This window comes from Hemitrygon akajei, chromosome 23 (genome assembly GCF_048418815.1).
Source record: "Hemitrygon akajei chromosome 23, sHemAka1.3, whole genome shotgun sequence".
NCBI classification, from domain to species: domain Eukaryota; kingdom Metazoa; phylum Chordata; class Chondrichthyes; order Myliobatiformes; family Dasyatidae; genus Hemitrygon; species Hemitrygon akajei.
Window position 1 is genome coordinate 28047186 of NC_133146.1, and position 16025 is coordinate 28063210.

At 41.1% G+C, this 16025-nt stretch overlaps 1 protein-coding gene across 1 annotated transcript in view; it reads left to right on the forward strand.

Annotated features, from left to right (window-relative positions):
* The window catches only part of ccdc6b (coiled-coil domain containing 6b), a 70570-nt gene extending 58579 nt beyond the window's left edge, over nt 1–11991 (forward strand). Inside the window, exons 8-9 of the mRNA XM_073027254.1 lie at nt 3096–3220; nt 10496–11991. Coding sequence (XP_072883355.1) covers nt 3096–3220; nt 10496–10666 — 296 coding nt within the window. The 3' untranslated portion in view covers nt 10667–11991. The remainder of the gene's footprint in view (nt 1–3095; nt 3221–10495) is intronic.
* Nucleotides 11992–16025: the final 4034 nt, after the last annotated feature.

Below are 16025 nucleotides of genomic sequence, written 5' to 3' on the forward strand. Positions count from 1 at the left end.
TATTCTCTGGAACAATGATGCTATCGTATTATCTTCCCTTTTTGGTGGCGCATTCTGATAAATAGTTGGCTGTATGAATTTTCATCTGAAACATGAGCAGTGCCAAGACCAGAATCAGGTTTATTATCACTGACATGTTGTGAAATGCATTGTTTTGTGGCAGCAGTGCAGTGTAATATATAAATATTGCTGTAAAGTGCAATAGAAATAAATATTAAAAGTAAGTAGTGCAAAGTGAGTGAGGTAGTATTTGTGGACATTTCAGAAATTTGATGGTGGAAGGGGAAGAAGCTGTTCCTGAAACATTATCTTTTCAGGCTCCTGTATCACCTCCCTGATTGTAGCATTGAGAAGAAGGCGTGTCCTGGGTAGTGGGTGTCCTTAATGAAGGATGCTGCCTTTTTGAGATATCACTTTTTGAAAATGCCCTTGATGTTGGGGAGGCTAGTGCCCATGAAGGAGCTAGCTGAGTTTACAACCCTTTCAGCTTTTTCCCAATCCTGTGCATTTGCCCCTCCATACCACATAGCTATGCTGTCCATGATACTTGTGTAGCAATGTGCTCATCTTTGGTGACATACCAAATCTCCTCAAGCTCCTAATGAAATATGCAAATTGTCAGTTCAGTGCATATTTTCTGTCAGTTCATAGTGACTGCTGATTTACTTTGAGCATAGTTTGGAATGTATATATTCATAACATAATAGATAAACAATCTCGTTTCTTCAATGGTTGTGAAAACTTGATCTTTAATTTTATGTATCCAAGGTTTGTGATTATCTGACTTTACTAACTTCATAATTGGGGAGAAATGAAAGTTGTTAAGTGAACAGCTGTGAGCCTCATATTTATAGCTACTTTCCTGGTTAAAGCAGGATTTTGTTAAATTAAGTATTGAATACCTAATGCAATGAGAAACATATCAAAGATCTGTCTCACTGACAGCTACATTACAAGCTTGCTGTATTCATTTGGGAATGGACTTGAATGCTACTCCCAATATTTTAAATGACCAACTTTCTCTACACTTAATAGAAACAAATTTATTATCACTGATGTAGAGGATGTGAGATTTGTTGTTTTGTGGCAAATGAACTGTGCAAGGAGATAAAAGAATCCAAATCAGGTTTGTTAGCACTTTTATCCTATGAAATGTGTTGCTTTGAAGTAGCAGTACAGTGCAAAGACAAAAATACTGAAATTATAAAGATAGTGCAAAACTGAAAGGAATAGTGAGGTAGTGTTCATGGACTCAGAAATCTGATGGCAAGGGGTAGAAGCTGTTTGAGTCATTGAGTGTGAGTCTTCAGTCTCCTATGCCTCCTCACTGATGATAGTAGCAAGAAGAGGGCAGGCCCTTTAAGATGGATGCTGCTTTTTTGAGATACCACTTCTTGAAGATGTCCTTTATATTGGAGAGGGTTGTGTCTGTGATGGAGCTGGCTGAGTGCACAACTCTCTACAGCCTCTTGAGATCCTGTGCCTTGGAGCCTTCATACAAGAATCTGCTGCAACCAGTCAGAATACTCTCCACTGTACATCTATAGAAATTTGTAAGTCTAGTGACACATTGAACCTCCCCAGGCTTCTAATGAAATGGAATTTTGATTGCATTAAATGTGCTGAGTTTCCATGATTGATCCTTCTCAGTGTTGATGTTCAGCAACATAAAGCTGTTCTCTTTCTCTGGCTAACTCATCAGTGAGGACTGGTGTGTGTTCTCCCAACTTCCTCTTACTGGAGGCCACAATCAAATCCTTGGTTTTATAACACACAAAATGCTGGTGGAACGCAGCAGACCAGGCAGCATCTATAGGGAGAAGCGCTTTCGAAGTTTCAGGCCGAGACCCTTCGTCAGGACTAACTGAAAGGAAAGATAGTAAGAGATTTGAAAGTAGGAGGGGGAGGGGAAAATGCGAAATGATAGGAGAATTAGAGAAATTAGAGACATGTCTCTAATTAGACATGAAATTAGAGACATGCCATCAGGTTGGAGGCTACCCAGCCAGTATGTAAGGTGTTGTTCCTCCAACCTGAGTGTGGCTTCATCTTGACAGTAGAGGAGGCCAACTTCCGTTAATGCCCCTCCTCCCCTTCTTACCCCATCCCTGATATTTTTAGTTTTTTGTTTTTTTTCCCCCACTCCCTTTTTTTCTTTCTCTCTCTGCCCATCACTCTGCCATTTCCCTCTGGTGCTCCCCTCCCACTTTCTTTCTCCCTAGGCCTCCCGTCCCATGATCCTTTCCCTTCTCTAGCTTTGTATCCCTTTTGCCAATCACCTTTATGGCTCTCAGCTTCACCCACCCCCTCCAGTCTTCTATCATTTTGCATTTTCCCCTGCCCCTCCTACTTTCAAATCTCTTACTATCTTTCCTTTCAGTTAGTCCTGACGAAGGATCTCAGCCCGAAACGTCGACAGCGCTTCTCCCTATAGATGCTGCCTGGCCTGCTGCGTTCCAGCAGCATTTTGTGTGTGTTGCTTGAATTTCCAGCATCTGGAGATTTCTTCGTGCTTGCCTTGGTTTTATAGGTGTTGATTGCCAGGTTGTTGCACTGTCACTTGACCAGCTATTCTGTCTCCCTTCTGTCTGTCTCCTCATCACCATCTGAGATTCTACCAAGAACAGTACAAATAGTGTCATCTGCAAACTTGGTGTTTGACCTGTGACTAGCCAAATGTCATCGAGAGAGTAGAGTAGTGGGCTGAGCAAGCATCCTTGAGAAGCTCCTGGATTGACTGTCAGCAAGGGGGAGATGTTATTATGTATCACCACCAACTGTGTGGTCTCCCAATGAGGACTGTGAGGATCCAGTTGTAGTGGGAGGTACAGAGACGCAGGTTTTGATGTTTGGTGATAAGTACAGAGGGATTGATGGTATTGACTGCTAAGCTGGAATCAATAAACAGCAGTCTGACATATGTTTTAAAGTATTTAAATTTACAGTATTAGTGTATTCTAAATTTGTCAAGGCATTCTGGGTAGTGGAGGGGAGAAACATAATGTTCAAAAAAGTGAAGTGAGTTTATACTAGAAGCAATATTTTGATTTTAAATGTAAAGAAAAATGACCAGACCTGTTGTATATTATTTATAGGTCTATCTTATGCAAGTCACAGTGTTGGGTTTACACCGCCCACTACTTTGACACGTGCTGGAATGTCCTATTACACCTCACCTGGTCTTCATGTACAGCATATGGGAACTTCTCATGGCATTGCGGTAAGAAGTGATGAATAACACATTTATCCAATAATGAACTTTGATATAGTTTAAAGTAGGGTTAAAGATTGCCATTCTGAATGGTGAATAGTTGTATACAAATAAGAGTAAAGGTTAAAAGCAGATATTTGACATGCTAATTCTTAAGGTTTGAAAATCTTTAGTCAGGCACTCTTGTGAGCTGATTCATGCTATACCACAGGAAATTCAGGCAACAGAAATTGCCCCTGACTATCTTCAATTCAGGTGAACTGGAAGGGAAGGCTTTCTGAGTCACAAAAGGGTTCTGAAAACTCTGTTGTGATGGATATTCACTACCTAGGGCCAGGGGCCTTTTTACCAGGCTCACCTTTTTAATGTAACAGGTGATATTACTAAAGATCAGTTAGTTTTGAGTAAGTTAAGCTTATTTTCAGTTTCTTAGGCAAACGGGAGCTGGTCTTCAATTCTTAATGTAAATGGAAAGCAATAATCAATCTGAAGTTTATGGGACAGCTTTGCTAATAAACAGTACTGTTTATAGAGCACAAACTGCTGGTCCCACAGTACAAAGTGGACTCCTCAACAGATAGAAACATAGAAAATCTGCAGCACAATACAGGCCCTTCGGCCCACAAAGCTGTGCCGAACATGTCCTTACCTTAAAACTACCTAGGCTTACCCATAGCCCTCTATTTTTCTAAGCTCCATGTATCCATTCAGGAGTCTCTTAAAAGACCCTTTCGTTTCCACCTCCACCGCCGCCGCTGGCAGCCCATTCCACGCACTCACCGCTCTCTGCATTTAAAAAAAAAACTTACCCCTGGCATCTCCTCTGTACCTACTTCCAAGCTCCTTCAAACTATTCCCTCTTGTGCTAGCCACTTCAACCCTGGGAGAAAGCCTCTGACTTTCCACACGACCAATGCCTCTCATTAGCTTGTACACCTCTATCAGGTCACCTCTCATCCTCCGTCGCTCCAAGGAGAAAAGGCCAAATTCACTCAACCTATTCTCATAAGGCATGCTCCCCAATCCAGGCAACATCCTTGTAAATCTCCTCTGCACCCTTTCTGTGGTTTCCACATCCTTCCTGTAGTGAGGCGACCAGAATTGAGCACAGTACTACAAGTGGGGTCTGACCAGGGTCCTATATAGCTGAAACATTACCTCTTGGCTCTTAAACTCAATCCCATGATTGATGAATGCCAATGCACTGTATGCCTCCTTAACCACACAGTCAACCTGCATAGCAGCTTTGAGTATCCTATGGACTTGGACCCCAAGATCCCTCTAATCCCCCACACTGCCGAGAGTCCTACCATTAATACTACAGTCTGCCATCATATTTGACCTACTAAAATGAACCACCTCACATCACGGTTGAACTCCATCTGCCACTTCTCAGCCCAGTTTTGCATCCTATCAATGTCCCTCTGTAACCTCTGACAGCCCTCCACACTATCCAAAACACCTCCAACCTTTGTGTCATCAGCAAATTTACTAACCCATCCCTCCACTTCCTCATCCAGGTCATTTATAAAAATCACAAAGAGTAGGGGTTCCAGAAAAGATCCCTGAGGTACACCACTGGTCACCGGCCTCCATGCAGAATATGACCTGTCTACAATCACTCTTTGCCTTCTGTGGGCAAGCCAGTTCTGGATCCACAAAGCAATGTCCCCTTGGATCCCATGCCTCCTTACTTAGTAAGCCTTGCATGGGGTACATTATCAAATGCCTTGCTAAAATCCATATACACTACATCTACAGCACTTCCCTCATCAATGTGTTTAGACAGATCCTCAAAAAATTCAGTCAGGCTCATAAGGCACGACCTGCCTTTGACAAAGCCATGCTGACTTTTCCTGATCATATTATGCCTCTGCAAATGTTCAAAAGTCCTACCTCTCAGGATCTGCTCCATCAGCTTACCAACCACTGAAGTAAGTCTCACTGGTCTATAATTTCCTGGGCTATCCCTACTCACTTTCTTGAATAAGGGAACAACATCCGCAACCCTCCAATCCTCCAGAACCTCTCCCATCCTCATTGATGATGCAAAGATCATCGTCAGAGGCTCAGCAATTTCCTCCCTCGCTTCCCACAGTAGCCTGGGGTATATCCCGTCTGGTCCCGGTGACTTATCCAACATGATGCTTTCCAAAAGGTCCAGCACATCCTCTTCCTTAATATCTACATGCTCAAGCTTTTCAGTCTGCTGCAAGTCATCCCGACAATCGCCAAGATCCTTTTCTGTAGTGAATACTGAAGTAAAGTATTCATTAAGTACCTCTGCCATCTCCTCTGGTTCCATACACTTTTCCACTGTCACACTTGATTGGTCCTATTCTCTCACGTCTTATCCTCTTACTCTTCACTTGTAGAATGCCTTGAGGTTTTCCTTAATCCTGTCCGCCAAGGCCTTCTCATGGCCCCTTCTGGCTCTCCTAATTTTGTTCTTAAGCTCCTTCCTGCTAGCCTTATAATCTTCCAGATCTCTATCGTTACCTAGTTTTTTGAACCTTTCGTAAGCTCTTCTTTTCTTCTTGACTAGACTTACAACAGCCTTTGTACACCATGGTTCCTGTACCCTACCATCCTTTCCCTGTCTCATCGGAATGTATCTACGCAGAATCGCATGCAAATATCCCCTGAATATTTGCCACATTTCTTCCATACCTTTCCCTGAGAACATCTGTTTCCAATTTATGCTTCCAAGTTCCTGCCTGATAGCCTCATAATTCCCCTTACTCCAATTAAACACTTTTCTGGCTTGTCTGTTCCTATCCCTCTCCAATGCTATGGTAAAGGAGATATAATTGTGATCACTATCTCCAAAATGCTCTCCCACTGAGAGACCTGACACCTGACCAGATTCATTTCTCAATACAAGATCAAGTGCAGCCTCTCCTTTTGTAGACTTATCTACATATTGTGTCAATAAATCTTCCTGAACACACCTAGCAAATTCCACCCCATCTCAACTCCTCACTCTTGGGAGATGCCAATCAATATTTGGGAAATTAATATCTCAACCACAGCAACCATGTTATTATTACTCCTTTCTAGAATCTATCTCCCTGTCTGCTTCTCGATGTTCCTGTTACTACTGGGTGGTCTATTTTTTTTTAAACACCCAGTAGAGTTATTGACCCCTTCCTATTCCTAACTTCCACCCTCAGAGACTCCGTAGACAACCCCACCATGACTTCCTCCTTTTCTGCAGCTGTGACACTATCTCCGATCAACAGTGCTACGCCCCCACCTCTTTCCCTGTCCTTTCTGAAACATCTAAAGCCTGGCATTTGAAGTAGCCATTCCTTGCCCTGCACTAGTCTCCCAGTCTCTGTAATGGCCACAACATCATAGCTCCAAGTGCTGATCCACGCTCTAAGCTCATCCGCTTTATTCGTAATACTCCTCGCATTAAAATAAACACATCTCAAGCCATCAGTCTGAGTACGTCCCTTCTCTATCACCTGCCTGTCTTCCCTCTCGCACTGTCTTCAAGATTTCTCTATTTGTGAGTTAACCTCCCTTTCCTCCGTCACTTCAGTTCGGTTCCCACACCCCAGCAATTCTAGTTTAAACTCTCCCCAGTAGCCTTTGCGAACCTCCCCACCAGGATATTGGTCCCCCTCAGATTCAAGTGGAACCCGTCCTTTTTGTATAGGTCACACCTGTCCCAGAAGAGGTCCCAATGATCCAGAAATCTGAATCACTGCTCCCTGTTCCAATCCCTCAGCCACACATTTATCCTCCACCTCACTCTATTCCTATACTCACTGTCACGTGGCACAGGCAGTAATCCTGAGATTACTACCTTTGAGGTCCTGCTTCTCAACTTCCTTCCTAACTTCCTGTCGTCTGATTTCAGGACCCCCTCCCTTTTCCTACCTATGTCGTTGGTACCAATATGTACCACGATCTCTGGCTGTTCTCCTTCCCACTTCAAGATATCGTGGACACGATCAGAAGCATCCCGGACCCTAGCACCTGGGAGGCAAACTACCATCCGTGCTTCTTTCCTGCGTCCACAGAATCGCCTGTCTGACCCCCTAACTATAGAGTCCCCCATCACTGCTGCCATCCTCTTCCTTTCCCTACCCTTCTGAGCCACAGGGCCAGATTCTGTGCCAGAGGTGCGGCCACTGTTGCTTCTCCCAGGTCGGCAGTCTCCCCCAACAGAACGCAAACAGGAGTACTTATTGTTAAGGGGGACAGCCACTGGGGTACTCTCTAGCATCTGCTTCTTGCCCTTCCCTCTCCTGACTGTTACCCACTTATCTGTCTCCCCAGGCCCCAGAGTGACTACCTGCCTATAGCTCCTCTCTACCACCTCCTCACTCTCCCTGACCAGATGAAGGTTATCAAGCTGCATCTCCAGTTCCCTAACGCAGTCGCTAAGGAGCTGTAGCTCTGCGCAACTGGTGTAGATGTGGTTGTCCAGGACCACATGTGGTGTAGATGTGGTTGTCCAGGACCACGTGGTGTAGATGTGGTTGTCCAGGACCACATGTGGTGTAGATGTGGTTGTCCAGGACCTCCCACATCTGACACTGAGCACAGACAACCGGCCTCACATATTTTCTGTCTGTATTCTAAACAGATAACCTACCTCGCCTCGACCCTTTATCGCCGAAGCCCCGTTGAGCCAAATCCTTACTACTGTTTCCTTCTAATCCAAATGCCCACATCTCTGATGCCCACTCTGTAAAGCTGTCTTCTTTTTAAACTCTTCCTGCTGTACTCACTGGCCGACCTCCACGCACTTGCACAGTCGTGCCCCACTCAAACCTCTGAAGAAATGCAGTGGAAGACAATGGGGTTATGTTTACTGGGCTTGTATCAAACCAGACAACACTGGCTAAGTTGTTCAAGAAATCTTGCAGATTAGATAGATACTATCAATTAGCACATCAAATAGCTGTTCTATTAATAGTTCAAAGGTTCGTGTACTCAGCATTCACACCATTAATTGTGGGTATCTGTGAACTCTGTCCCCAGTAGTCTTTAGATCATCTTAATTGAAAAATATCACATCTGTATGAAGCCATCCAAGTGGCAAAAACCAGTTAACGTCAGAGAGCAGTTAGCCTTGTCAAGAAACATTAAGAAGAGTGACAAAGATGGAGTGATCTGGAATCCATTCCTCTGCCATCGATTTCGGTGATGGACGACTTGTTCATCTGCAACTCGCTGATGTCTTTTTAACTTGTAGGAATTGTACCTGTGTTTTGGAAATCCTTTGTCTTAGAAGTTGTTTGGAATTTTGAGATCTTTTATAAGATACAAATCTTCTGAGTTTTAAATGTGTTTTAAGAATTTTATCTAAATTTAAACATGTATCACTTTTTAAAAATTTGAGCAATGTTAAACTGCTTTGTAAGCTGGAAGTGTCTCCTTGATTGGGAGTGGGAACCCACAGCTCAATTACTAGGTATTGACAGCTAAATGCACAGTGGAGGAGAAACAGGGAAGTGATCTAGGTTTTGAAGAGTAGGTAGCCACCAATATAATCTCCCTTTAGTGTGGGTACCCATAGTTATCTATGTTGAATAGGGCTTAAGATCTGTGTTTGAGTTTAAACTTTGTGGTCAGTAAACCTAATACCATTGCACTATAGCCCAAATTTCCATACCAAAACACTTGGCTGAGATTGCAAAGTTGCACTGGCAGGTTAATTAGTTACACATTGCTACAGACTTTCGTTAACTTTAAATCTTAGAGTTAAGTAGTACAGATTTATACTGCAGATTTTAAAGACATGCTGGACCATAATGTTGAACAAGAGAGTTTCATCCTGTGTTAGAAGGAATCACTTGGAGTCTCGTGTGTGAATTTGAACTCTGTTTGAAAAATTTTGGCACTTGAGAAAGAAGTGCAGGATGAGCGAGTAAGGGGTAAATTCAAAGCTCTGCTCTCGAAACTACAATGCTTAAAGACTTGGCCGAGAAGACCAATAGGATACAGGCACACAGTTACATTGTTCACAGAATCAAGCAACCAAGAAAGCAATCACATCTACATGACTTCAAAAGATGCAGTTGTGAAATTTTCAGTGTGTGGCAGAAAGCTGAATAAAATATTGTAATTGATACACAGCTTCAGATAATTAATATTTGAGTATAAGATGAACCTCAACTATGCAACTACGATACTAATAGAAACTTAAAAGAAATTACCATGTGTATGAGATATGTAACAGGTTACTCGGTTCCAATGACTGCGATAAGGTCATTGCCTTCAGCTATTATCTAGATAATGAGAGCATTATTGCCACTAATTCTGTTATTCTATTTTCTCGAGTTTTGTCACTCATTTCTTGGCTCACTAAGATACAATAACTTAGTAACCAAGTAAACCCTGAGAGTCTCACCTGTCAATGGAAGTATGAAAATGAATTATGTTTCCTTGGCTGATTCCTGATACCAATGGCTTGGCAAAATACTCAATTACAGAAATATCTTAAAATATGATATTAGAAAGATAATATTAAGAAGAGTACCTGTGTGAGACTTGCTTTTCTAAGCTTCACCAACTTGACAAATACGTTCAACAAAGCATATGTGAGCTCTATGGAGAAAATGTAGCTGATCTGTTTAATTGGGCCAGAACTTGCTGGAAGACTCTTATTATCAAACTCCTCCCCACCCCCAACTTCCCCTTTTAAAAGGAAGTCCATTCATTTCAATGGAGAGGAATGATCGCAAAGGAAAAGGGCAAATGCTTTAACATACTTCTGAAGTGCCAGAAGGCGTTTTTGCGGTTTAATCTTCATCGTGTAATCTTTCATTACTTAATAGCTTTCAAGTGTTGTTATAGTTTAGAAGCATTGAAAGCCATTGATTTGCAAATTCTGCGATGCATAGTATTTCTTTTTTACAGTTGGTTCATTAATGGGGCTTCCAACCTGCCCATTGTAACATTATTACATTGTTTTAAAATTAATGATAGGGGAGCACTTAGTAGATCAGCATTTGGGTGAGGGGTCTGCATGTCAGTGGTAACTACTGCTGATAGAAAAATCTGGCCCATTAATTGAACAATCAATAGAAAATCTGATTTGCATTGTATCAGCACTTAAAATTCTGGATTACATACAACATTCATCTTTCGCTGAGCTGTTAAGATTTGCCAAACTTAACGTGTCCAGATTTTCAATTGACCTTGCCTACATTTTCATAATCAATTGTATGGGGTAACCTCTTTGTGGGGTTTCTTTTCAGTAATTTTGAACTGCTTTTAATGTTAAAAACATAGCCTGAACCTTTTTTTGCATCTGTTTTTCAGAGGCCTTCCCCAAGGAGGAGCAACAGCCCTGACAAATTTAAACGCCCAACACCTCCACCCTCCCCAAACACACAGACAGTGGTTCAGCTGCCACCGCCACCACCTCCACCATCCCAACCAGCCCAGTCCCAGCCTTCAACATACCCTCCTCCTCCTCCTCCTCAGCCATAAAGTGCACGTGCTGTGACGCAGCTGATCTGGAGTGGACTGATGACATAAAAAGCAGTTTACTGAAGCCAAAGGCTTAACTGGCATCTTTTGGATTTGACTTATTTGCACTGAGATTATATCGGCTTCACCGCTAACTGTGTTGTAAATGTTTGTCTGAAGGGCAGCCAGTGTTGTTTGTCCACAACACTAATTTACTACATTTTGTCAGTGTTGACTGGAACCTCATGCAGAATCCTCATTTTGTTGCTAAGTATCTGCTGCATCCATTTGGTAATAATACATGATTTGATTGTTCTGTCGGCTAGGGAGCTCCAAAGCTTCTTTCCACAGATTTGTAAAAAGAAAAAAACTTACCAATTATTTCATTACAGATTTTTGCAGTAACTACAAGCATGATGTGTCTTGTTTTCTAGGCTGTGTTTATGCTTCAGTGTGTTAATGCTTTAGTGTCTTGTTGGGTTTTGCCAAGCATTTACAGAATTAGCACTACATTTTGAAACAGAATAATGGGGAAATGTTTTAACGGTATCATTCAAACGCATCCAGCACTGTCACTGAATCTAATGTTTACCAGTGTATAATTTATGTCCAAATAAGCAGCAGATAAGTTTAATGCAGATTCAGTGTTGAATTTCTGTGATGTGGTGCGATTGCTGTTTTTTAAACAAGAATTCCAGGGTTTAGTTCTGGCAAATCTACACCATTTGGCAGGGATTACTTCTAAATTTAAGAATTTTGATTTAGTATGGATCAAATTATGGCAAATTGAAGTAAACCTTTTTGCATTTCAATCTAAGATCAACATTTCTTGATGTAAACTGTAACCTGCATAGGTTTTAATGTCTGTGGGCTTTGTAGATAGTGAATCATTAGACGAACAAGCTGGCGTGTTTCAAGCGAATGTTGTCTGCTGTAAAATACTTGCTTTAGATGACAAGAAATCATCAGCTGAAATATTGAGTCCTGCAAATTTATGTTTAAAAGAACAAAGTTTGTCTTTGCTGCCAACTCAACTTTTCAGAGGGGTTTGAAGAGATAAAATTAGAAAATTGTTTTGAGCAGATGTTTCTTTTTGTGTGATGTAATCTGCTAACCCAGGTAGTAACATTTCAGTTTTCAAGGTATAATGCTGTCATAACCAAATAATTCTGTACTGCTTGGTAGATATGGGACACGCTGTGGAGAGCGCAAGTTCCTGGCTGTAATGAAAATTTCAATAATACATGAACCAGTCCACTGTATAACAGGGAGAAATCATAAATACAGTTTTCAGTTCCTCCAACAAAAATAAATTGTTTGGTTTGGCTTTGCAGCAGCATTAATAATGTAAGAGTCCTTTTTTCAAAAAAATGAGAATGCTGGTGTGGGAAGAATAAGAAGGGAATGAGTGATCGATCTTGTAATTCATCTGCATTGAGGCACTTGACTCTTTTAGTTTACTCTGTAATGCAGGTTTATGAATCCCTGAAGGCTTTGCTGGCCGAGCCACCCAAACCACAAAGGTATGAAATTCCATTTCTGGGCTATGCTGAAAACAATGATTGCAGTTTGATTTCGCACCAACATAGGAAGAGTTGGTTTGATTCCATGCTGCTAATTAAACTTCAGTCAATCTTTATTGAAATTTTAATAGAAATTAGGTGGGTTAAGATTGTGCGCGATCTTTCTTTTTGCTTTCCCTCTGTGCCCCCATCACTCCTGCTTTATTGCCATCATCCTCCAATGGAAAGTTACTGGAGACCATACACCAACAAGAACTTTAAGCTTTTAAGGAAGTGAGTAGAATATTGAAGGAATTTGTACACTTAGCCCAACCATTTTATGCTGCTACTGAAGCTGACACATGTTCAAATTTGGCATCCATCTGCTGTCCTTGAGCAAAGGAACAAAAATTAGACATTAGTTGTTTGAGCACATTCTACCATTGACTTGTGTATCTTAAATGGTTTCACCCAATTTGTTTGTAAATTCTTTAATAGTTTTTGTCTGGCATTGTCATTTAATTTTTAAAGCAACAGTGGCTCTTCCAGATATTCCTACAAACCCTTCATGAAGCTGTGCTTCTCGACAACTGAAAAATCAGACTTTTAATTTTATCCCCCATTGTTCTGACTCATCGTAGCAGGCATGGTTTATTCTTTTGAAATCCTTTGTGCTTCATGTTAGATCACTTCCTGATATTGTATCACTGGTGAATAAAAGATTTAGTCTATTAGCTCTCATAATTTGGCCTCCATTAAGTACCCAGACTTGAAGAAATTGCACAATATGTTGTCTGATAAATTTTATCTCTTTTTCAGCATAACTTTCACTCCTTTGTATTCGGTACATTGTTGCCATAATTAATTGAGCTTTGCTCCCACTACTAAGTTGAAAGTATATTGAGGTGTCCTAAGAGGAACTTGAGTTAAATTCTGCTTCTTTTATTGACTTAATTTTTTATCAGACATACTTTCTTAACAGTAGCGTTCCAAAGCTCTGCTGAACCCATTAATATTTTGTGGATAAACTAATAGTGACAATCTTGGATTTTACTTTTAAGAAGGAGCAATGATTGGAGACCAGAGGGGTTGTCCCTGAGCAAGTTCTCAATATAAAACAAGTTGGATTGTGTTACCGCTCAGATTTGCTGATATAAATGCAATCTGATCAGATCAGCACTGAAGTTAGGTTGGGTGTTGTGTATGGCTACATTTATGTAATCTGTTCTTCCAACTAAATTGCACATATTTGTGGGCCAACAGGGGCTAGTTAAATGGTTATGAAGACAAACAGTGATGGATATTTAAAGCACAGACAGATTATGATGTCCAATATGCAATGCTAATCTGAGAGGGCTACTTGTACAGTTCAATGTTCTCGCCACCATCCACATTTATTTTTGTAGCTGGATGCTCTTGCATCAGTGTAACATTATTTAGGGGGATTGTCCAGTACTTTTGACTCTTGCTGTGGTTCTGCATGCAGAAGTCTAGAGAGGGTGATGTTGTCCTGATTTCTGAATGAACCATCTACTCCTAAGAATTCATTTATGTGTGTTCCCCGAGAAGTGAGGAAAAAGGAGCAGAGAGAATAGTAAGCTGTTGGAAGACGCAAGAACAGTTGAGAAAGGGACGGGGTTGGAGAAGATAGATTTTTAGCAGCTGAGTGTCCTATCTGCCCTAGTGTTCAAAAGGTGAGGACCAAAGAATTGGCAATGATGTAGCAAAGTTCTCATCACTGAAATCTGTCAGCTATTCTAACCATAATCACATCCTTGAAACAGTGCAGGGGCTCCATTTCCAGTGACAGCTGAGATGACGAACAATGGGATTTGTATAAAAACACAACACTTTTAGTTCTAGTTTATCATGATTCATAGTCTGTGACATTGGATACTATTGATCAGAGTTGGGCACCACTTCCACACGAGGAGGACTGGAGTTCACTATAATATAGAAGGTCTTCAGTCATGTTGGTACCATCTTTGTAACAGCAAGTGCAGGTTTTTCAATTTAACCAAGTGATCCATTGTGCAAACCTATTGCCTGTGTTTTGGTAAGCTAACTCTATTTTCTTTGACTATTGATCAATGAGCTTGTTTACCACTGGAAAACTGTGGTCCTTATTGCCTGGCTGCAGCCAACTTGTCAGTGATGTCTTACCCCATACAGATTCCATCTCTGCCATCATTTGTTCTATAACTGATAACTGAAATTAAAAAAAAGATGGTGGGGAAGAATGAGAGTGAATATGTATTTGTCTGCACTAGCTTCAGCTTGTAAGTCAGAATGTACAGACTGAAGTAGAGATTAGTAAGTGTGGACTAGGTGCATCACAATCTTTTGTTTCAGATGCACTATGACTGGGGCCTTTGTCAATGCTGTCCCAATAATTTCCATCGTCCTTGGAGTTTAATTCATACAACTAGGCTCAGTGCCTGCATCTGCATCTGCCTCTGGTAGTGTCTTGACTTTCCACTGTAGAAGTGAACATCAGGTAGTCTGTGATGGTGTGACTGGTAAAACAGCTGGAACTGCCTCCAAACTAGGAGATGAAGTTGGAAACTTTCCCCGTCATTGTATGTGAGATTGTGCAGGAAGATTTCAGCATTAGACGAGAATCCTGAATGCCAGGGGTTATTGATAAAAATTATAGGCTGTAGTTTTTAAGTAGTGCCTGCTGATAAGCCATTGATAGAATATGGCACAAAACACTGTTCATGGATGATGACCACACATGAGGCCATTAAACTTTTGATAATTCCTTGGACTATGAATCCTACTGCCATCTTAAATGAATTCTGGAGGACATTCTGACGCTGCAGATGAAGGATATCTCCCATGCATCGTTTTCATCACTCTCCAGTGCCTCTTGTAATAAAGAAAATGTGATAATCAGTTTGTCCAGGTCATTTTCTCATATATGGTGTGATAATTTGCTATTGGTGCTGATCAGTACGATTCCTTTCTGGATACATCGGATAACTCCCTGCTTCTCTTTGAAATAATACCATCAATCTCTTTTGTCTGCTTGACTGCACCAGCAAGAGCGCTGAGGGTTTAAAGTGTCATCTGACAAATTGGCACCTTCAGGATGCAACTGTTCGTTAGTGTTTCACTGGAGTGTTGGCTTGGATTTCTATGCTTGCACCTGTGGAGATAGATATATAGCCACCAGTTTTTTTTTCCTTTGGTGCAAGTACTACCAAAGCTGAGCCACTTTTAGTTGGATTGGACATGCAGGTGTACTGGGACATTAACATTACTGGCCTCATATTTTCAGCCTATCCATTGGTAATTTGCAACAGTTTGATTGCACCAAGTAGCCATTTTAAGAATTTAATTCCCGAGAGGTTTTGTCAATATATTCAAGGATACTTTCCTGTAACTAAGTAAAATGTTACATTTTTGTGTGGATTTTGCCATGCTATAGAGTGGCAAATTGAAACAAAGAAATGCCGGAAACAACTTTATTGTACCTGTTCCTCTTTGCTGTCAGGAGTATACAGTAGGTATACTGTACTGTTTTGTTTGGACAGATTCCTGACATTTTTTTCGTTGTGTGGAGTTTTTAGTTTCTAACCTGCAGATTCCACCCCCCTCCCCCCATATTTTTGTGTAGTTTAATATCAGGCCCAGAGTTTACCTATCAACACAATATCAGGTCAAAATTTTGAATGTTGAATTTCCACAAAGGAAGGTAAATGTAGAAACATTATTCTTTCTCATGTTCTTCTGCACCTCCTAAAATGAATTACAGAAGTTTCAGCTCTTAATGCAAGATTCAATTTTGTTAGAGTTTAAAAGGCAGTTTTATGGTTGTGGTGTGAGAGAAACTGAACATATTGTTGAAAGCTGACTTGAAGCTCATGATGTAC